Below are 22850 nucleotides of genomic sequence, written 5' to 3'. Positions count from 1 at the left end.
ATGATTATGCTTAGCCTGTAGTACCATCTCAAATATTAACAAGCAATCCTTTTCTCTGAGAGAGTTGGATTTTCAAATCCAATTCTGAACAAATTTCACCACCATCTTCTAGCACTTAACAACGAAAGACAGGAAAACTACATCCAACCACAGATATAATCTGAATTTTAAACAGATTCTAAATTGATTAAGTTCAGACTGATTTCTGCAAGATACAAAATAGTTCCTTTATTATTCACAATAATTTAAGGACCTACAGAAACTCTGCATCATATCGAAGTTATTTTTAATTTGGTATCTAAAAAGTTTAATATTATTTGTTTTGATTTGTATTGCGAATTAATTTATTAGTTGGAAAAGAAGTAGAGTTAATAATTTATTCGAATCAGGAAACATGTCATATCCACCTATATATACGCCTTCTTTTTTCGCCCCCGGCAACAACGGATCTGGCAACGGGAATGGAAACAACAGAGGCGACATGCACTCCCACTTACCCCCTAGTGGGATGGGGGAGAGGGGAGGAGGGGGCTTGAATGACGGGTATAAATATGACAGATGGACCCTAAAACTCAAGCAATTTCATTCTGAGAAGATTTCAAAGTAGTTGTAAAACGAAATTATATTGGCCCAAGAATCAAATTGCATTGTTTTATGTGTTAATGAACGAAAATTGTGCTGTTTTTGATTCGGCATTTTGTTGCTACCGAAAAAATATTAGTTTTAGTGAGTCTTAATTTTTTTCAAGCTTTGCTTCAGTTAGATTTTCCGGTTCCGGAAATTCTGCCTTTTTAGTTACTTTTGATACATTAAATTAGTTGAAAGGGACCCATCTATCATTTTTGTATCGAATAGCAGTATACACGGAAGTATCGGTGGTGGTGGTGGCGGTGCTGGTAGTATATTCGGGGCAGTCACTACAAACAACAATGGCATCACAACTATGAACACAGGCATTGGGGGAGTGTTCACCGACTCCATATTCAATGCATTCGCCCCTACCCCCTCTGATCCTATCATGATGGCCCCCGGAGGTAATGGATCCTCCCGAAACAGGTGCGTTTTCGATTTTTTAAGTTTTGTAGCATTATCAGTATCAATCATCGTCATGAAGAAATTATTTTTTCTACCTTTCTTCAAACTAATAAGGTGGTTTTTTTCTGTTTCATTCGAGTGTTCAATCCATTCAAATTCTGCAAGCTTCAACCAGTCGTTAAAAATCGTCTTCTTCTTAGCAGCGCATTTTCCCGCAAAAAAAATAAGTTATGTTCTCTGCATATCTTACTTTAGGTACCTCCTTTTCTCACGCAAAATTCATTTCTACATAGACTCCTCTAGCGAAGTTTTAGTTTCGATTAAAGAAATAGAAGGAATATGAACTGAAAAAAGCAGAAAAGTTTTCACCTTATTTTTTATAAACATAGAAAATCAGGGAACATATGAACGTGATCAGAACTGATCAGCATGCTTGTGTTTAAACTCCGAGTGGTTGTTTCAGCATGGTTGGTGGACCCAGGAAAGGGTCGGATTCGAACCAGTCTCTTCACTCTGGATCCACTGGATACCCTGGAGGGGGTGATGCATTCCAGCAGCAGTCGGGCGGAGGACCCCCTAACAACAACAATGCCCAACAGAGGGGCGGCGGATACTCTCAGCATTGTACGTTAAGATCTTTTGTATATATTTAAGTGAATATTAAAATTAATACACTTGGCTAATTTATGTTTGATTTTATTTTCGCTGGTAAAGGTCATAGGAGGCAAGTCTGATATCATATTGATGCCCTTTGAGAGCCCATTTGGATTCCACAAAACAAAGTTCTGGGAAAAAGCGGTCTGAATTTTTTGCAATCGGAGACAAGAAGACTTTTTTCTCGTAAACATCATTGTTCACAGGATTCATTTCATCTCCTGGATGCCTGACATGCTCAATTTCTTGAAAATTCAAATAAAACTACAGTTGAATAGTAATTCGGTAAAGCCCGCATCAGGTTGTAATTTTTTCGGGGGGTTTTGTGGTTTTCATCCTAGTTTCTGTCGGTTCGTTTTCCGTTTTTTTGAAGCGCTATTTCTTATCTGATAGGGTTTTATTATGAAATTTTTGATGTCAACAGTTTTTTTTTCGGCTCAAACAGGTTTTGACCCCATTCATGAAGTTTTTGTAGCTGTCTTTTACAATTTTCCAAATATTTCAAGTAAGTTTTCAACTTAATTTTTCAAAAAAAAAATTGAACATGTGTTTAAATGATCACATCATTACGTTGCGAAGTTTGCGACACTAAACGAAATTGATGACGCTCAATTTTATACCTAATATTTGTCTACGTGATTTCAATATTCTTTTTTGATTAAAAAAATTTCATGATTTTTTTCATTTTCTACACAAACTGTATTTCAATTTGCCTTTTTTATTCTGACTGTTGAATATGCCTAAGCTTGAGAAAAAACTTCATTTGCGTTTTTAAGACGGAACATTCTGCGCTACTTGCACAGTAACCGGCTATCCTTGTTGTTCCGACTATTGAAAATGGAAAGGAACATTGAATTCGGGTGTGTTTTAGTTTTTCTCTTTTTGTGTTTTCCACACAAAATCAATTACCACAAATAATCATCGAACTGGGTTTAGTGATATCATATTAAAGCCCATTCAGTCCAGATTCGAACGAACGACGTTAAAAAATTCCAAAAAATTCTCACAGTGTCGATAAAAACCGGTTTGAGTTTTTTGATTCTCGTCTACTTTCGATCAATTAAAGCGATCGAGTAACGTTAATTATATATGAAAATTACCATTGAAGGCTAAAAATTGCTTGATTTTACTAAAAGGAAAATTAGTTTTGTGAACATTATTTAGCGCTGCTCTGTCAAAAAAAACTACCGAGAATCTGAATTTCCTTATTGAAGGCAATTTTAGTCGTTTTTGCCTAAATCACATAATTGCTACGCGTTTGTATGGTTCTATCAGCACAAGATATATACCAAAACACACTAATTTGAAGAAGAACAATTTTTTTTTCTGAGAATGTGGTCGGAATATTCTGTCCTAGTTGCACAGCAACCGGCTATTCTTGTTTTTAGGTCTTGGTTTGAGACAATGATTGCAGTGTTTCGACCTCAAAATTCCAACGAAGCGAATGTTTGTTTCGGCTTAACAGTTTTTTGTCTCATCTTCTAAGCTAGACTATTACAATATTATCTGTAATAGATTGGATCACACTTCTAGAGTGTTCAAGTTGAGATTTCAGAGTTAAGTGTGATCTTTATTTTTATCAAGTGTCGATGAACCTAGTTACAAATTTTATATGGATCGTGATGTTTCTTTTGTTTGTTTTTGTTCGATTCTTGTTTTTTTTAAGTCTTTTGTTCGATTCTTGTTTTTTTAAGTCTTAATGTGTTAAAGTTAGCCTTAACGTGTTCACGCTCAAGTTTTATTTTTCGCGGTTTGACACTTGATTTGTTTTTAAGTTCTGTTCATTTCTTGGTAAAAGCAAAGCAAGCTCAACTATCGAACTGCAGAAGTGTAAAAGTCTCGAAAAATTTTTTCCTCTTCAAAAATCGGAATGAATTTTTGTTTTCAGATTTCCCAGCGCAGGAAAAACTTTACCTATTGATTCAGTTTTTTCAAAATGAGTTACTCTTAAAAAACAAGTGTCAATAATAAGTGTTTCTCGAAGAGGTTACTTGCGTTCATTGATTCTTTTCCACCTTTCTGTTGGCCAGGCTTTCGTTTTTCGGAATTTTTTCATGTCTTTTCTTTCAATAAAACGCTGCTTGGCTTTCGGCTCAGGACTGCAACGAAAGTTGTGTAAAAGCTTATCGGATCCCGAAAAGCCAGATGAGCCTAATGACAAAAAAGCCACATGAACCTAAGGCCCAAAAAAGCGTGATGACAAAATTGTTTCCATTTTCATAAAGCTTTAGAAGCTGGACTTTTGCGCCTTCACGTTGCTTAGAAAATACAAAGAATGTCTTTTTTTTGGAAGTATTAGGAACATCCTGAGTTGTTACTGTGTGTCCTTGAGCGAAGTGAGTACATATAATTAGGTTGTGTTTTTTTAAAGAAGGCAAATTACTATCTCCAATAGCGACAGTGGATTGAGCGCGAAATGCGGAACTTGAATGACGTTGAGTTTCAAAGTGTCAATCCTGAAATGTTGAAAATCTAAAAAATGATGAGCCTAGTTTTTGCTTTGAAAATACTTCAAAAATAATCAGTCGTTTTTTCTTTTGCTTGAGTTCATTGACATTTTTCTAGCTGTGCTGACGATGTTTTTTTACCTATATGTGGAAAGGTTGAACAAATTTGTAGCGCTGATCGCATGGCTTGAGAGCCTTGTGTTATGTGGAAGAATGGCGAAAGTAAGGAGAGGATATTCCTGTATACTCTTTTCCCTCGAATATTGAACTGTTCTTTTGTCTACCGATTCCTGAAGTTTACTACAAAAGTAGACGGGAGGGAATGAAAGTGTAAAACAAATAGACGCTCTTTCACAATCAACTAGACTAACATGTAGTGAAAGTATTTGCACGTGACTATTTGAATAATGAAGGAATTCTTGCTACGAATTGGTAATTTTTTCCTAATGCCACCATTGAGTCGACGATTCTGACAACCGAATTGATCGATTCGCCAAAAGTGAAGATTTTCTTTAATTTGTAGTTATGTAAAGATGACGTTTTTTGCGTTTTTGAGGCTTTTCATCTTTAGCTTTTTCAAGCATTTGCTGTCTTAATGTCGCTAAATATGTGAAGTTATAAAATATTGCTTTTTTATTTTTTCGTTTTTTTTAGTTCGGTTCTTGGTAAAACTTCATGTTTTGTTCTCATGGCCATATTTTACTATTTAGTGATAATTTGTAATAATTTTGCTGTTTCCGAATTTTTTTTGCTCTCAAAAGCTTTGTTCGACTATTTATGGATGTTATATTTTTCTTGTTTCAACTGGAATTGGATTCAAAGGCTATGTTTTGAGTTTAAAAGTCTAAATTACCACTAAACAGTTATGAATTCATCTTTTATCCAGGAAAGTTTCATTTTTTTTGTTGAAATTGGCTGGAGTTTTAGTTTTATTTACTTGTGTAGTTATATACAGTTTAGCGTCGTCTATTCGAACCATTTGTGAAACTGGACGAAAAGTTTCGTCCCTAGTGGGCTAACGTAAGACTAACCCTTAAGTTTCTATCCCTCTGATCTCTTTATTCTTACCATACACACAATACATGTACTTACGCTACTAGTCTTAACATTACTTTCACATAAATAGTCACGTCTTCCTTCAGTTGATACACACGTATTGTGTGACCAACACGTTAAAACCATAGACGAAATAATGGGCATGCAGATATATAAGATAAAGATAGCCGAGGGCGAAGGACATCAAGCCGACGCGAATTCAAGCCAAAATATTTTGCGAAAACATGGTCATCGAAATCATATGTCCAAAAAAATGGTTGAATTTAAATACATGGTGTGTTTTTATTGCAGCAAATGTTTTAGTGGTGTGATTCGGTATCTCTTTCAACGGTTCTTATTGTCGCTTCGGTTTGAAATTCCGTCGGCTTAAATTCCGTTGGTTGAAGTTCGTCCCAGACCCAAATAGAGATATATGTTCACAACTGTTGGATTTTTTGCGGTAATTTTATAGTTTAACCTCACGGATAAATATCCACCATACTTTGCCTCAGAAAGTGAAACAGTATTGAGCTGTAAAAAGAGAGGAACAAGACTAGATAATCACACGATCGAAACTAAGACGAATACATACACTACATACAGACATGTACTAATATCATTTATTACGCAACTACTGTTTTGGTCCTACAAATTACCATACCTCCTTCTACCATTCGAACTGCACGCTTATTGATACCATATAACGTACCATACGATACTAAATGGACATACCATCTTGTTATGCAATAGAGGATCCTATATATCCTGCATAAGAACAGAACTGTGTTCATCGGAATAGCCTGTGCTAGTTTTGTTCATTCAAGCATAATCAGAATACCAGCTATATGTTGATGCTCGAAATAAATCAATTACAATTGTACTTGTGCTGCACTTAGTTACATTTTATAATTGAAGTTGAATTCAGTTACATTTTTAAAGGGAATTGAATTCTGACTGAAACAGAAACTGTCTGCTAGTTTCGTGATAATGAGAAGTTTTTTTTACTGCTCCTTTTTGATTCCTAATTATAAAAAATGTATTCATGAAAACTCAAATCGAAATTTGATAATTTTCAGTTACTTAGTTTTTCTCTGAAGATCGATGGAATTATTTTACTGCTTCAACAGTTACGCAGGCACCTCGATTTACCCCCAGGAAAATAATTTCCCCGTGTAAATGTAATGTGTTGTGTGGTGATGTGTTTTCACTTGAAGTTATTCTTTACCCTTGCGGTCCTTATTCAAAAGATAAATGTGCGGCGTGGAATCGGTACCAAAAAGACCATAACGTAACCTTCAACACGGCGGCATTTCCAGTATTTTAGTATTATATTTGAAGGCTATTCCTATACATCAATGTTTTTCTTCCCTTTGTTGTAATACATGTAAAGAAGCTTCTTCTTTTTTAACCGCTTGCCAGCCTTTGATGTTTTATTTTTATTATAACTATAACCATAAGAGCACAGTTAGCTGTTAAATGAAGTTACGCCGCTTCAGTTAAACTTAACGCTTTTACTACGGATATTTTACCAGTTTTACTACCAGTTAAACTATAAACTTTTAATTAACTTTGCTGCCGAAGTAAAAAAAAATTACAGTCAATATAAACTTGAAATTTAGATCATTTTTTAAATATATTTGATTAATTGTATAATTTTTTGGAGGTAAATTCTTGGATACATCTAGCTATTTATCCGGATTTTTTGTCTCATAGTATTTATAATTACTTCAATTCTAATTGGCTTTCGTTATTAACGAAGAAAACGAAAACATCTAATCTCAATTTTAATTTTCAAACTTGAGTGATTTAAACAAACTCAGTTGAGAGCAAAAAATATTTCGGGAATCTTTTTAATTTTTGGCTTTTTTGCAATTTAATTCGTAAAATTACTTTTACTAATTCAATTTACTTGAAAACGTGAATGGGGGAGTACAGTTACTTCAACGGAAGCAGTATATTCAACCCCTCGTCTGCCACATCAAACAGCAGTAGAGTGCCCCTGTCTCTTGGTGGTCCGCCAGATCTGCTTCTGAACTCTGCCACCAATGGCAGTCTGGTGGGAGGGGGCCATAATAGAACACCTGCTTTTAGTGTGGGCTTGTTCTCCACCCCCTCCTCCAGTAGTGATGGGCAGAGTGGGGGGAGTAACAGCAACAGATCTACGTTTTCAGGTATTTGACAGATCTACGAAAGTAGTTTGACAACGAATTCAATTAGACCGATTTATCATTTTTTTTAGTTTGGTTGATTTTCCAGGAAAAAATTTGTTCGCACTCAAATTAATTGTCAATGAGCATATTGAAGACACTTATATAGGTGGAGTTGATATACATTTTAAAGTTCGATTCAAGTTCGTTTTCTTAATAAACGGCGGCAACCGACACTCTGTAGTAACAAAAGTGGAAGTGGTGCAAAAAAAATCATGAAAAACTTCTAGTTTCAAAAGTTGATTCCACTTAGAATTCCATGATCAATTTGGGTCACAAAAATTGTCAATTATGAATGGTTTGCGATTTTCAAATTTTAAAGGTCATATATTTTTTCTTTGAAACTCGAAAATGCAAAACTGTTTAACAAAATCAATCATGTTTTTAAAAACTTCTTGAGTTCCTTGACACTTTTTCAATTGTCTGTTTTGATTTTTCTCGGTTTGAATTTTAATTTCTTTTTCATTTCAGTCAAAATGTTGCGTAAAGGAAGTTTTGCAAAATTTCGTTTCAGTCAAAATTTTTTCATTTCAGTCCTATTGCGTAGAGGAACGAAACTTGCGCTTCTCATTGTCCAAATAGGAAATGGCGCAAATTGAAAGATGCCTAAAAATCAAAGAGATATAACATGATTTGTTTTTTCGCAGTTTTGCAAAAGTCACTCATTTTTGTTCGGTTTGTCTTCAAGAGTTCCTCAACATTTGAATTTCTGTTGGTTATCTTTTGGTGAATTTTCATTTTTTCTCTTGCATTGATTGTTTGTTTAGAAGCTTGAATCACCTTTTTGCACCAGCGCAACGTAGTCATGCTTTGAACTACTTCTAAAATTAACGTATAAAGAGGTCTCAGCTAAAAAAAAAAACAAGAGCAACTAGACGGTATTTTCCCGTTTTTTTAAGCGTTTGCTGTAAATATGAGACAGAAATTAAATAATTTGCGCTAATGTTGCTCACTAGATAAATTAAATTCATAAATTTACTTATGAATTACAGGCTGAATTGTAGCCGTGCAATTTGATACGTATTTTTGAATCAAATTTGTTTGTTCAAATCACCTGTAATATACATTTTACACTTGCACGCTTGCCAGTTTAGTGCGGTCAATCGTTTTTTTTCCAATGCAAGAAGCTCATTTCAATGCGAAATAATAGTTTTTTTACACTCCTCTTATGTCACGCAACGAGTTAAACATATTGAAAGATATTTAACCTCCGCTTAATATTCGTAAAAATTTTGGATGTTTACAGTTTCTCATTTTGCTGGGCCATATTGTTTGCACTCTTATGCACTTATCCATGATGCTCATTTGTTATTATCTAAATTATTACTTGCGAAGTTGCGCGATGCCACAACTCGCAACAAAAGATAACTCGCAATAAAATACAGCTCCCATTAAAGTGCAACTCGCAATGTACTCACCGCCGCAGTCGGTAGTGCCAACGTGTTGCGAGCTTGCCTACAGAGGGTAGTACCTCATACGAAATTTAGTGCCGGTTATCTCCGCGAAGTAGCAAAGCAAATGCATTGCGCCCACCGGCGACCTTAAACCGAATTTCTTACGACATAAATTAATTTTGAGTTTTCTTTTCTTTCGATTTGTCGCGGTCCCGCAAAATTGTGTCTATTCGTATTTGGTGCCACTTTTGCTGCATAGCATTGGAAATTTTTTTAGCTTATGTAGCTGCTTTATCTTTGGCTAGTGTTTGTAATTTGTCAAGGGCCCGTGGCGCAAGCAGATGCGATGACAGGGGGCTCTAAACCTCCTAGCAGTAGTTTTGAATCCGGCACAGCAAAAGCTTTAATTTTCAAGGCTTATTTTTATCTGTTTTTATAGAGTAGATATTTTGTCAGAAATAATACAACAGAGATTTCCGTTTTGTTCTTTTTGGCCGAAAAGACCTTAAATTTAGAAGCGATAGTTCATATCCATTCTAGCTTATAACCTTTTGAAACGTTGTCGCTTAAACTGAATTGAAGAAACAATGAGGCTTCTGGTGTAAAAGCCAGGTTATTGTTAATCGTATATGAGAAGACATATGAGCTTGTATGCAGTTATCATTGATGCAAATTATCGATGATGCGTGATTAATCATAGCTCGGTGAATTAAATCAACTTTCAACGCTTTCAAATGTTTATTCTTTGTTGGATTGTGGCAAAGTAAATTGGTCCCAACTGCTATAACGTCCTGCAAAAAAATGAGTGAAAATGGCGTTGTGGAATAAAAGGAATAACGTTTATCCAGTTTTCTCCGATGGTTAAATTTTTTTGAAAATAACTTTTACGTTTAGAATAGCTTCACAGCGGTTTAATTGGTTCGAGAGCTTGAAAAAGTTACCCGTTATACAATAAATCGTTTTTTTTTCTCAGTTCTATTATTCGCCGACAATAGTTAATAAAAACTTAATTGACGTCTTGCTGTAAAATGTATTGGGTGATGATGTCTAATCTTAGTGAAATTTGAGTTGGGTAATGTTTTCATATTCCAATCAGGACGAACCGAACTTCAGACTGTCGGAATGGATTCTAGGTGTAATTTTTCCGCATATAACTCCGATTATTTTTTTTTTCAGCGGGAACTCCTTCCAGCCCTGGCGACGGAGTGTTCACGTGTCTCACCAGGCCAGACCAGGGGCGGGAGGGCAGACCAATCTACTTGCGGGCGAATCATTTCAAGATCAAACTGCCAAACATTGACATTTTCCACTATGATGTAAGTTGACTTGTTGATCCACTATCTTTAATAATTCAGTTTTTTTTTGCTAATAGTAACCCAAACTGAGAACACTGGATCAATAGAGTTTTGAATTTTTGGAGATGTAAGCTTTTTTGCTTGTGTGCACTTCGATTAATCACGAGGAATACTTCAATCAAGCTGTAAAGGTGAAATAAATGTATCTGACGTTAAGGCACCAAACTCATCATTTTTTTGATTGGGCTAGTTCGAAAAATGCAGATAGTGAACGGTGTGATGAGTTTTCTAGAACAATGAACTATTGCACTTGCGAGAACAAGTGTATTGCAACCTGGTACTATGCCGTTTTTCCCGATAATAGTTGAAGACTTGGACTGCCAACATCATCATCACCATCATCACATATGTTATTTCGACACCAATTTCTTGAATTGAAAGGTGTTTGAGTTTAATTAAAAACCAGTTTTGTCGTAAGAATAATCAGTCGCTCCGCTAAAGATGAGTTCGTTTCTGTCGATAGCCGTACCCACTCTAAAATGAGCTGGGATTTGAACAGAAAATGTTCTTTGAAGATGGTTAAAAATCGGACCCGCTCTAAAATGAGCTGGGCGTTTCATCGTCGTCGCCTTCTTTGCCTTCGTTTCACAGCCATTGGATTTTCTATGCTTCTGAAGGCGTCATAAAAGTCCTTAGCAAGTTCGCGCACGCCATTTGCTGTGGGGTGAAGACCATCTGCGCAAACATGCCTCCGATAGCTGAACTTTACAGTTTTAAAGAGCGGGATTTTATACCATGCCGTTAGATTTCTGTAGCATTTATTCACTCTCCTGATAAGAGAGCGTTTACCTTCCCGGCTAATAAGTGACATGACGCCAACTTCGAAATTGCAGTCAAGGAGTCTAAAAATAGCACTCTCCATCTCCTCGGCTACTTCAGTCGCTCCCAATGACTGGCGCCCTGAACGGTCAAACAGGTTGTTTGTTCCTCCCATTATGAGCACTGTTTGTACATCCAAGTTTTTCATATCATTGAGAACCTGATCGCTACAAAGGGTTGAGAGAGTTCCACCAGGGCACGAAACTGTCACGGAATCTGGCAGAAAAATCCCATAAACTAGCGATGATCCCAAAACAGCATATGTCACTCTCTTGATCTTATCAGAGCTCAATATTATCCGTCTTTTGGGGAGAAACCTGGTTTCAACATGAACATTTCTTAGACGCAAGGTTTCGTTTAGCTTTTGAATTCCAACTTTTCTAGTTTCAGTCATTTTAGCAACCTTTAACTGAAACAAGTCTCATAGTAATACTGGTTAAACAAATACGTTTTCAACTGTTTACGAAATTCAGTTTCATTTGGTAGTTTAAGGTTACATGGTAAACTATTCCAATGGTGTGCGGCAGCAAACCTAAACGTCCTTTTTCCATAGTTCGTGTTAACCAGTGGTTTCTTAATGACCATGGTCCTTTCACTGAAACGGGAGGAACTTTTTTGTAGTGAAAAATATTTACTCAGATAAGACGGAACGATTTGAGGATTGAAAATGCATTTGTACGATTGTCAAGACTTTAAAAATCACTCGAGATTTTATGGGCAGCCAATGTAGATCATGTAGATAAGGAGTAATACTCGTTGACTTCTTCAAACCGAAAACAAATCTGCAGGCACTATTTTGGACTTTTTGCAACTTGTAGAGCAGATAATTTGGTAAGCTCGAGTACAAGCTATTGCAGTAGTCTAATCGACTTAAGACTAGCATTCTTGCCAACATATTTCTATTTTCAAAATCAAGGTAGAAACGTATGCTGTATAGTTTCCGGAGACTGTGGTAACTGGCGCCACACACGGAATCGATCTGTTTTTTCAATGACAAGGATCGGTCAATGAGGCAACCTAAAGACTTCACAGAGTTTTCTGTTGATTTCATCAGCTTAACCGTTGAATTTCCAATGAGTAGTGAACTGTTTGTTAGACCTTTTGACTTACTAGTGGCTAGGTTAATTACTTGGCTTTTTGATTCATTTAACAGAAGCCCCATGGACGAAAACCAGTTCGAAATAATAACCAGAGATCTTTCTATTTCTGCTAATTCACTCTCATTTTTGATTTCACAGTATAAAGTAGTATCATCGGCATACACTTGGTATGAAAATTTAGTTGAGCCAATAATATCGTTCAATGGTGTCAGGTAGATTGAGAACAGGAGGGGTCCCAGAAGAGAACCTTGAGGCACTCCAAATTCGAGTTCTTGAGAATTCGATAAAACATCATTGATAGCAACAATTTGAGTCCGATTCTCTAGATAGGAAAGAATTAGATCCACTGCATCATTCGTCATTCCAATCCGATTTTTCATGATCTTTCTCAATGTTTTATGATCAATGGTATCAAATGCAGCTGAAAGGTCAAGGGCTATCAAAATGACCTGTCTCTTGTTGTCGAGACTAGTCAGTAGATCATCTGTAGTTTTTAGCAGACCCGTTTCAGTTGAAAAATGCTTCCTGTAAGCAGATTGGTGTTCATCTAGAAGATTATAGGAGCTAAGGTATTGATCGAGCTGTTTATATAAAATTCTTTCAAAAACTTTACTGATAAACATCAGATTCGCTATTGGCCTATAAGAATTTAAAACGTTTTGGTCAAGTTTGTGGTCTTTTAAGAGAGGAGTTATCACCGCTCTCTTGAGACATTTTGGAAATTTGGACTGATCGATGCAATTGTTTATCATAATGATGAAATAATCTTTCCACGAGTGTGCTATTCTTTTCATATCTATCGTTTTCAGTATATCTTCTCGTGAGTTCGCGTTTGAAACCATTCTTACTGCTTCTTCTAGTTCATCTATAGTCACATATTGGAATTGGAAAGAAGAAACTGCAGTGAAAGCAAAGAGTGGCGACGAGATGCCATTACTTTTAACATTTGCCACTAAATTTCTAACCTTCTGAATGAAAAATTGGTTGAAGTTTTCAGCTAATTCATAATCACTGGAGTATATCAGTGGTAGAACGTTTTGTTGTTTTTCTCCAGCAAGGCGTTTCAATTCACGAAATTTGAGCGAATGGCTATTTGAAAGCTCAAAGCGCCTGGAAAAATATATCAATTTCTTCTCTCTAAACAGATCTTTACATTTCTTTAAATACTCCTTGAAAGCTGTTTCGTTTTCTAATCCAGGATTTACACGCATTACGCGTTCTAATTTTCTACGTTTTCGTTTTACGTCTGCTAACTCTTTATCGTAAAAATTACAAAATCGGTTTTTGACAACTTTGGTCTTAGTTGGCACATAATCAGTTTTCAGCAGCTGCAAAATTTCGATAAAATTCTCTGCCATCTCGTTCGGGTCACTGGTGTTCAGATTCAAGATTAAATTCTGATCTATTTCCGTCTCTAAATGTTTCCAGTCTGTATTGTTCCAATCATAAATAGTCAATCTGGTTTTATCCTTCCGTTGAATTGCGATTTCATAAGTGAACGTCAATAGATGGTGATCAGAGTATTCAACGTGCTCATTTCTAACGGGTGAGCACAATTCCGGGTTTGAACAAATTATGAGGTCTAGAATTTTCCCGTATTCGTGAGTTGCTTTCTTAACAATCTGTTCTAGGTTATATTCCAGTAGAATCGAACAAAATGTATTGGATTTGGCACAACGTCTGTTTTCTAGATCCAAATTAAAATCACCCAGGAGGAGAATTTGGGTTTCAATTGATGAGGCAAGAATATTTTCAGTCAATTCATTAAAAAACTCGTTATAATTTCCACTCGGCGGTCTATATATTGCTGCAATTGTTATTTTGACTTTTCTAGTTACGACCGTAATTACCAAGAATTCACCATCGTCCCAGAGATGGCTCAAAATTCTTTCACCCTGTAGTTCTTCGCGAGAAATTATGGCAACACCTCCACCTATTTTAGCCGTTCGTGAAACATGATGATATCGATATTCATTTGAAGAGTCTATACACTGATTTAGAATATATTCCGTATCCGGCTTAAGCCAGGTTTCAGTAATGATCAAGATATCAACTTGTTCTATAGCCAATATGCTCTGTATTTGATTTACTTTTTTCGCTAGAGAACGTATATTAATTACACCAACTTTCATAGCATTCGATTGAGACTCGGGTTTTTTGTTTGATTTTAGTCAGTCGCTTTTCAAAGTTCTGAGCCAGGTTCTGGCTTCTGCATCAAGATAGTACCTGTTTATTACAACATTTTCCGGCCAAGAATTAGGTTGATCAATGATTGTTGCATGTTCGCCGTCAAATACACAGTGGAAACTTTTGTGGCGAGAATTTTCCTTTGTTATTTCCCTGATATGATTCAGAGGAAATCCTTTACTTTGACACCATGCGACTATATCACTTTCATCATTTGTCTGTTTTATTCTTCCAACATAGAGATGGCGTCGTGGTGGTGGCTTCTCTACACCTTTGAGTGCTTCTGTTACCACTTCTCCCGTAATTAGTGGTTTCTTTGGTCTGCGGTCATTTCTATCTTTGGAGCCTTTTCGCTTCGTAACCCTCGAGCTACCAGCTTCTGAGGATACACTTTCACGAGCATTTCTGATGAATGCCGAAGAATTCAGATTAAACTTCGCTGCCCCAGCATAATTGGTTTTGTTCTTTTCAATTATACTACTTGGTTCACGATATTGCTTCAGCGATAGCAGCTCAGACTTTAATTCGTGTACATCTTGCGCCATAGTCTTTATTGAGAACAGTTCTTGTCGCAGTTCATCAATAACTCGGAAAAGATCTCTTTTACAGGTTCCACAATCTGGGCAACTCCATTCAATGTGCCCAACCACCTTATCGGCAGTGTTGAGGCCAATACACGCAGAGTGGGCAGAAGCTTGACAACCGACGCATTTCACCGATTGATTGGTTAAAGCGTTTTGACATACTGTACAGTGGAGAGACGACATATTTCAATTGTCTTGCTGGGAATTATTGGTCGTTTCCGCTCTAAAATGAGCTGGATTTTGGTAGATTTGTTTAAAGATATTTCCAAATTCTCTTTGTCATTCCCGCTCTAAAATGAGCTGGATAACATCCGGGAATTTGTTCGTGTCTTTTCTGGCTGTCGTAACCACTCTCAAATGAGCTGGTTTATCTTCTTTATCTGATTCTGTTTGTGTCAATTTCGATTTCCATCAACCGGATCTCTAAAATCCCTTCGTAGACAAGGGCTACCCAAGATAAGATGTTTATCCGGTTCGTCGAGACATATCTATCTATTTAATAAGTTTATCACAACAATTAGACGTATTTTGAGCATGTTTGCATTTTAAGTACCGACGAATTTTTTTAAGTTTTAATTTTTGTTGACGCTCACATTTGATTTTCACTGTTTAACTATTGATTGCTTTCTAAGTTTCAATCTTTGGTTTAAAAGAAATGCAAGGTCTACCACCGAACATCAAAAGTGTAAAGGTCACGAAGCACGTGATCCTCTTCTAATTTCGTACTCAGTGAAAATTACACCCAATGATCCAGTTTTCTCGAATTGAGTTAATTATATCACAAAAAGGTTCCATCATAAATTGTGATTGAAATTCAAAGAGCTTTAATTTCATCTATTTTGTTCTTTGAAATTCCAAAGTTTTTTTCGTTAATTGACTTTTTATCAACTTTTATTGGCTATGCTCAGGATTCATTGATTCAGATTATTTTTTTCTTCGTTTCCGTTCAATTTTTTTGCCTTTTCGCATTTTTGGATTGTTTATTTAGGAGAGTAATATTATACAGACAGGTAAACAATAAACCGCATGTACAAATCAAACCCACCAAGTATCATGCAAAAAGCTATGCAGCTTATCGAGGCATGAACCTGAAAAAACCTATGACAGAAGTTGTGAGATAATATCCGCGACTTGATGATTCAAAAAAATAAATCCATAAGATCTCCATTATCTTTAAGAAACAATGAAAATAAGTTTTTTTATTGTTGAAGGGTGATTTTTGTTGCTTGTGTGCGCTTCGGAAGAAGACTTCAAGCTTCAAAACTTTGACTTTCAAATTTCCTGTTCTGGAGTTTCTTAAGGGTAATGAACGTTGTGAGTACTCTCATATAGGTCTTGTTGATTTTTTTTTTCAGAAAAAAGTCATAAAATTTGTTCACTCAATTTTGATTTTTTCGCGGTTACTGCCTGGAAAGACACCTGTGTATGGTGAGTGTTGATTTGTTAGTTTATTCTTTCTATTTGAGTTGAAGCAAACAAGAATAAATAACACAACAATCAGACAGTACGAAAGAAAATAAATATATGAAGAAAAATGAACGTTGCGAGTACTCTTATAAGGGTCTCGCTGATTTTTTTTTTTTCATTGTAAAAAGTTTTAGAATTTGTTTGTTCAAGTTTGATTTTTCTCGGTTTGAAGTTTGATTTCTTTTTAAGCTCAGTGCATTTCCATTGTTAAAAGGAATGCAAGCTCCACTATCGAACAGAAAAAGTGTGAAGGTCACGAAAAACGATCGATTTCTGATTTCGAAAATGGAATTTAATTATTAGGCTTCCCAGCGAAATAAAAGTTGTAAATATTGATCCAGTTTTCTCAAATTGGGTTGGTTTTAACATAAACGTTTCCATCATAAATTGTTCTAAAATTTAAAAGAGCTTTATTGTCATCTGTTTTTTTTTCGAAATTCAAAAGTTGAAGATTTTTGAAAAAACAAGTCATTTTTTTTTCAGTTTCCTTGTTCAGCTTAGTTGCCGCTTCATTACATTTGCGTCAGCTTAGTGTATTATTATAAACGTTTGAACTTTCAGCTAGCTTCTGCTTTAAATGAAATTCTTATGAGACAAATCAAAATGTTCTGAGTAGATCTAGTTTTTTTGACAATTTTCCAAATGTTTTTTGGCCAGTTTGACTTGTTGTTTAAGTGTCAATGTATGTACTCAGTTAGATATTTTAAAAAAAAACATTAAAGAAAAGTCTAAAAATTTGATGATTTTTTGTCTTTTGATTATTTTAAAGCTGTCTCAGTAAGTGAATTCAGTTCCCTTCTCCAAAACGAGCTTAAGTTTCAAAAATGCATTTAAACTTTTTAATTCCCAGTAAATTGAAAAATTTATCTGTTGATCCATTGTTCTCTGTTTCGCTTAATATCAGCAAAAAACAGTGAATTATTAAAAAAATGGAAATATGATGAGCTTTTAATTAATAATTTTTTTCTTTGAAACTCGATAGCTGGAGTTTTAGTGCTTATGTTTGTCAAGACTTTTCCAACTGTCTGTTGGTGGTGTTTGTAATGTATAGCAAGTGAAACGAAGGTCCGTGCCAATCATAATTTCGTCTTAAAGAGGGTTAAGCCTAAATGTTTTCTACCTTCGAAACATCAAGTTTTTTCATAAATTATTCAGTTTTTTCCGTGAGTTCAGTGACTTTTTTCCAACTGTCTGTTGGCTGTGTTTATAACTAGAATACTTATTTAGGTGACCATCACTCCTGAGAAGTGTCCTCGCAGAGTGAACAGGGAGGTGATAGACACCATGTTCAGGGCCAACCCACAGACGTTCCAGAGCAACCACAAGCCAGTCTACGATGGAAGGAAGAACCTCTACTCCAAACAGCCACTAGTCAACAACTTCGAAGGACCAGTGAGCACATTCACAGTTTCATCATTCTATTTGTATTTAGATGTGGTGATTTAGTTTTTTCCGAATGTAAGAGATCCTGTTTGTTAAAAATTATAGATAGGAGACGCAGATTGCGTGCGTTGAAAACGCCGTCCTTTTTTATTTGAGTCTTTTTCAGAAACAATGAATATCAGAAATAAATCTAAATGGCATGATGTCTATCAAAGGCGGTACTTGACGATCACACGGAAGGATTGGAGATTTTTTCTTGCTCGAAGGAACGAATGAGCGGGAATTTTCAGCCAATAAACGCCGTTTTAACTGTCCAAAATTGACTGATTTTATCACTTACTATCTTTGAATTTATGAATTGTTAATTCTGATTGGCTGACAAAATTTGCCCGCGTTCGGTTCTTCGCACATAAGTATGATTCAAAATATTGTTACTTCTGTTTAAGATTCAGTTTTATATTTTAGTCTTAAAATGAATGAAGAATAAATAAAGTGTTTGTGTGTAGTTGGAGGTGGACGTGACTCTTCCCAGTGACGAGAGTAGGGAGCGTGTGTTCAAAGTGATCCTGCAGTATGTAACCAGAGTGAGTCTGGGTCTGCTGGACCAGGTGCTGGAGAGGAAGAACCAACTGCCCCCCACCGAGTCCATCCAGGCACTCGATGTCATCATGCGACACTTCCCCTCCATCAAGTTAGTACTACTAATTACTCCCACTTAGCTATTTACACTCGCGAGCTTCAGCGAGCGTAGTGTAATAGTACGACTATTTTTTTCCTAACCTAAGTCGCAAAAATTGGTGCCACTTTTGGGATAGCATGTGCTTTGACATTCCATTAGTAATAAGTTAACACAGTTGATGCATTTGTCAGTCATCAAATGAACCGAAAAACTCTTGCAATGTTTTTGAAATGCATAATTTACACATAATTGGGCTTTATGCTTTCTAATTTCTTATATGCAAAGTTAGTGTGGATGCCCAGTTTTATGCATTCCATATATTACAGTTATTACACAGTTTTATACATTTATTACATGCAAAATTGTGTCTCTTTATTTTTGGTGCCACGTTTGCTGCATTGCAATGGCAATTTACTAGCATATGTAGCTGCTCTAATTGTGGCTAGTGTTCGCAAATCGTCAAGAGCTCGTAGCTATATGGCTATAAATCTCATGGTCGTAGGATCGATTTCGCCACAGTAAAAGTTTTATTTTTTAAGGCTTACGTTTTACCTTTTTTATTTCACTGTATGGAGCTACTTCTTTGTCGTTTCTTCGCCATGCACAGCTTCGCCTCTGTGTTAACTATACCTTCTTTGTTAGCTAGTAAGGGTAACCACCCCCTATAAAGAGCCTAAATCAATGGTAAAGCATATTTTGTATCTCATAGCGAATTCCTTCCCTTTTACTATATGTGACTATTGTTTGTGACAGAATTTTATCGATTTAAATCATCCTGTGTTATCATGTTGATCCGCTGGAAAAGGGAACAATAATTGAAGTTATCTTTTTTGTACAGGGCGTCTCTCTTTTATTGTATTTTACCCTTGCGATTAGCAAGTGTGTTGCAACCGGGTACTGTACTTTTTTTGCCGTAGACAACTTTGTTCACAGGATGGCTCAAGTGGCTGTCATCTCCATTTCTGTTATTTCGCCAACAAACAGACAAGTTTTGAGCATGTTTGCATTCAAAGCGCCTGTTCTTTTTACAGTAGCGAGCTTGCGAGTGTTAGTGTATTAGTATGAACCCTCTTTTTTTCTAACCTAACTCGCAAATAAAAGTGTTCATTATTAAGTGGCAAGGTGTTCATTATTTGGTGGCACTTTTGCTATAAGCACGGACTGTAGCATTGGAAATTTCATAGCATCTGTTTTCTGATTCATTTGAGGCTAGTGTTTGTGAATTATCAAGTGTCCGTGGTTGAATGGATACTGCGTGAGTCTTTTATTCTGTAGGTCGGAGTTCGGATCCGAGAACTGGCCGAATTTTTTCTAATTCGAGGCTTATTTCTTTTTTTTTCGTATTGAACTTTAATTAGCGGGTTTTTGCCGTGTTCTTACTGTGTAGAAATTAGTTTTTTTTGTTGGTTTTCGTGTTTGTTTCCGAAAGGCAGCTTCATCGCTGTGCATATACTTGGATGAGAAGCGAGCATAGTGTTATAATACGAGTCCAATTTTTTTTCCAATCCAACAACTAACATAAAAGTTCTTTTTTGGTAAACAATTTGTCTGCATAGTATTGGCAGTTTAATAGCATGTGGTCTCCTCGTAGCGAGTGACAGTGTTTCGATTCTATGAGCTTTAGTAGTATAGTTGTGTTGATAAGTCGACTTTGATGTCGAGGCCTGTGGTTCGATTCCAGTAGAGGGTATAGAAACCTCAAAACTCATTAATGTTTTTACCCTTTTTAAGATACTTTGGGGCGTTTTGACGCTTGTGTCTGCGAAGTGCAGCTTCGCTTGTGTGTTATGTTTTGACAAAGCATATCCGAATATTGATGAAGGTGTCGAAATATGAATGGCAACGACTTTTGTTGTGGCGAAGAAAGCAAAGATTTCTCTAGACGATTTTCGTTCTCTTGTAATCTACTGTGTATCCTTTATACTAAAACCTCTATTTTAGATAGCTCAAAAAACTAACTACTCGTTGATTTATTTGAAGGAGCAAAATATCAGAGACCGAACTTGGAGATGCCTTAAATGGAACCGGCGTGGATCATTCATCTAAACTTGAAATCATTTTAATAACTTTTTACCTTTTGTATTCTAGCTACACGCCAGTGGGTCGTTCCTTCTTCTCTCCCCCCAAGGACTACTACCACCCTCTGGGAGGGGGAAGGGAGGTGTGGTTTGGGTTCCACCAGAGTGTGAGGCCCTCCCACTGGAAGATGATGTTGAACATAGATGCCTCGGCCACTGCATTCTACAAACAGCAAAGTGTCATCGATTTTCTCGTAGAGGTCAGTCCAGTTAATTTCACTTTTTAGGGTACAAATCAAAGAATTTTTTTTAAAAAAGTTGATAAAATTTTTTTGAGCAGGTTGTTAAAACTAACTTTCGAGTGTTTAGTTCATGATTTCATTTTGTTCGGCTTCAAAAGTATCTTGATACTCCTTTGACAATAAAGATCTCGTAGTAATGTCGAAGAAACCATTGAGTTCTTTGATTAAACGGTATATTAGCTTGGATTAGTTAGCCTTTTGAAACATTTCAGAATCCCTTAGTAAAATTTTTGATTTACAAAATGTGTGAAAATGCTTAAAATGTAGTTGCATTTAGAGGTTATGATTAGTGACCCTATGTTGTGAGTTGTGTTGTGTTGTGTTGCAGGTGTTGGATCTGAAGGAGAGTCAAGGACAGGAACTGAGCAGACAGCTGAGTGACTCACACAGAGTCAAGTTCACCAAAGAGATCAAAGGTCAGTCTTCTATTTCCTATAATTAAGTAAGTGTGAGATAAGAGTTCTCTTTCCGTTTTGTGACCTTACAGTCGAAGGTCTTGCTTTGCCACTGTCTCTTGTCGAATCATCAGAAGTGATGGAGTTTTTTTGTTTTCTTTTCCGACAGAAAATTTCAGTTAGCTCAAAGGATGTCGCCAAAAGATATTATCCGTTGTTGAAGAAAGTATAACTTTTGAGTTAGAAAAAGAGAATCATGGTTTTCTTGTTGATGTTGTTACTGCTGATGCGGCATATGCTGTTGTTGCTTTTGTTGTTGTTGTTAATGTAGTGTATGAACCCTGTGAGTATTGGTGTGGTCTCTATGGAAGTGGTCCTAAACATAAGATTCATTGTTTTTGAAGTTGTTGTGTGGTAGAAGGGTTCATTATTTTGGTATTGTTCTGTGTGATTAGGACTGAAAGTGGAGATCACACATGGCGGTACTCAGAAGAGGAAGTACCGAGTGTGTAATGTGACTAGGAGGACAGCCCAGCAGCAGACATTCCCACTCCTCCTCCCAAATGGACAGTCGATGGAGTGCACGGTGGCCAAGTACTTCAAGGACAAGTACTCCATCAACCTCAAGTCAGTCTAGTCTGTTCACACACAATCCCCCACAATCTCAGACACACTTTCCATACTTTAAGCATTAGTTTAATAGCGGCCAATAATTGTAACAAATAATGCTAAAATAATCCCATCAATCTTAAGTGAGTCTCGAAGTTTTTACTTTACACAAAGTAATTAAACAGTTTATTATATTATTATAAGAATTTGAAAAATTAAATTCAGATTCTATGTGTTTTCTATGTATGTCCTGTGTTCCAGATATCCGCAGCTGCCGTGTCTGCAAGTGGGCCAGGAGAGCAAACATACGTTCCTGCCACTGGAACTGTGCAATATAGTGGGAGGCCAGAGGTGTATTAAGAAACTGACAGACATGCAGACATCCACCATGATTAAAGCTACTGCCAGATCAGCCCCCGACAGAGAGAACGAGATATCTACTCTGGTTAGTGTAGTCGATTTGTTGTGGCGATGATTGAATAACAATATCATGTTTTCCCTAAATTTACAGAAGTATTACATAATGTTTATATCAAAAAGCCATTGTATGACCTATAGGCGTCTGTTTTAATAGAAGTGATAATTTTTTTGAGAGGGATTTGCTATTTTTATTTCTCCCAAGTAATTTTCGAAAGTTTTCGACAGATTCGAAGCCGTAAAATGTATATTTTTTATGAATTCAGACATGACTTGATCAGTGTAATATTTCTGTGATGTAATTTAGATCAGGAATGCCGGCTTTGATAGGGACCACTACCTGCATGACTTCGGAATCACCATAGTGAACGAAATGGTCAAAGTGCCAGGCAGGATACTAAACCCACCCAAACTGCAATACGGAGGCAGAGTAAGTTCACTTTCGTGTCTTTTTTAGCATAGGTGGGAGGAGCTAATATAAAGTGGCAGAGGTATACTGTTCTCAGTAGAAAGGTTGCTGGTTCGAGGCTCGCCATTTGCCGTACTCGTTGGTTAAGGTTAAGGGTGAACCAAGTTCCAAGTGAAGAAAATGAACCGTTAAAAATGAAAAACTCGTGGGCTTTCATCAGGGGTCCTAGCACAGCAGTTCTCTGTCAAGACCCCCTGAACACAAAAGCGAAGACTTGAATTCCCGGAAGAACATACGAATCTGTTGGTTCTTTTCTCGCGGATAAGGAGTCTTCATACCTACTAAAGCTTTTCT

The 22850-nt window shown here is 36.4% G+C and overlaps 1 protein-coding gene across 4 annotated transcripts in view; it reads left to right on the top strand.

Moving 5' to 3' along the window:
* The first annotated feature begins 2 nt into the window (after window positions 1-2).
* LOC134855486 (protein argonaute-2-like) overlaps window positions 3-22850 on the top strand; it is a 32763-nt gene continuing 9915 nt past the window's right edge. For 2 of the 4 annotated variants that reach the window (XM_063872024.1, XM_063872022.1), the window contains exons 1-11: window positions 3-543; window positions 856-1056; window positions 1499-1659; window positions 9949-10088; window positions 17512-17676; window positions 18174-18358; window positions 20435-20624; window positions 20995-21082; window positions 21517-21688; window positions 21932-22115; window positions 22395-22517. In XM_063872024.1, the coding sequence (XP_063728094.1) occupies window positions 395-543; window positions 856-1056; window positions 1499-1659; window positions 9949-10088; window positions 17512-17676; window positions 18174-18358; window positions 20435-20624; window positions 20995-21082; window positions 21517-21688; window positions 21932-22115; window positions 22395-22517 (1758 nt within the window). In that variant the 5' untranslated portion in view covers window positions 3-394. Of the gene's footprint in view, window positions 544-855; window positions 1057-1498; window positions 1660-6819; window positions 7343-9948; window positions 10089-17511; window positions 17677-18173; window positions 18359-20434; window positions 20625-20994; window positions 21083-21516; window positions 21689-21931; window positions 22116-22394; window positions 22518-22850 lie in introns of those variants that run through there. The other 2 variants (XM_063872023.1, XM_063872025.1) reach the window with 2 other exon arrangements.

Source organism: Symsagittifera roscoffensis, chromosome 10 (assembly GCF_963678635.1).
Source record: "Symsagittifera roscoffensis chromosome 10, txSymRosc1.1, whole genome shotgun sequence".
Classification (NCBI taxonomy): domain Eukaryota; kingdom Metazoa; phylum Xenacoelomorpha; order Acoela; family Convolutidae; genus Symsagittifera; species Symsagittifera roscoffensis.
Note: the sequence above shows the minus strand (reverse complement) of the source record. Positions and strands in the feature narration are given on the sequence as shown.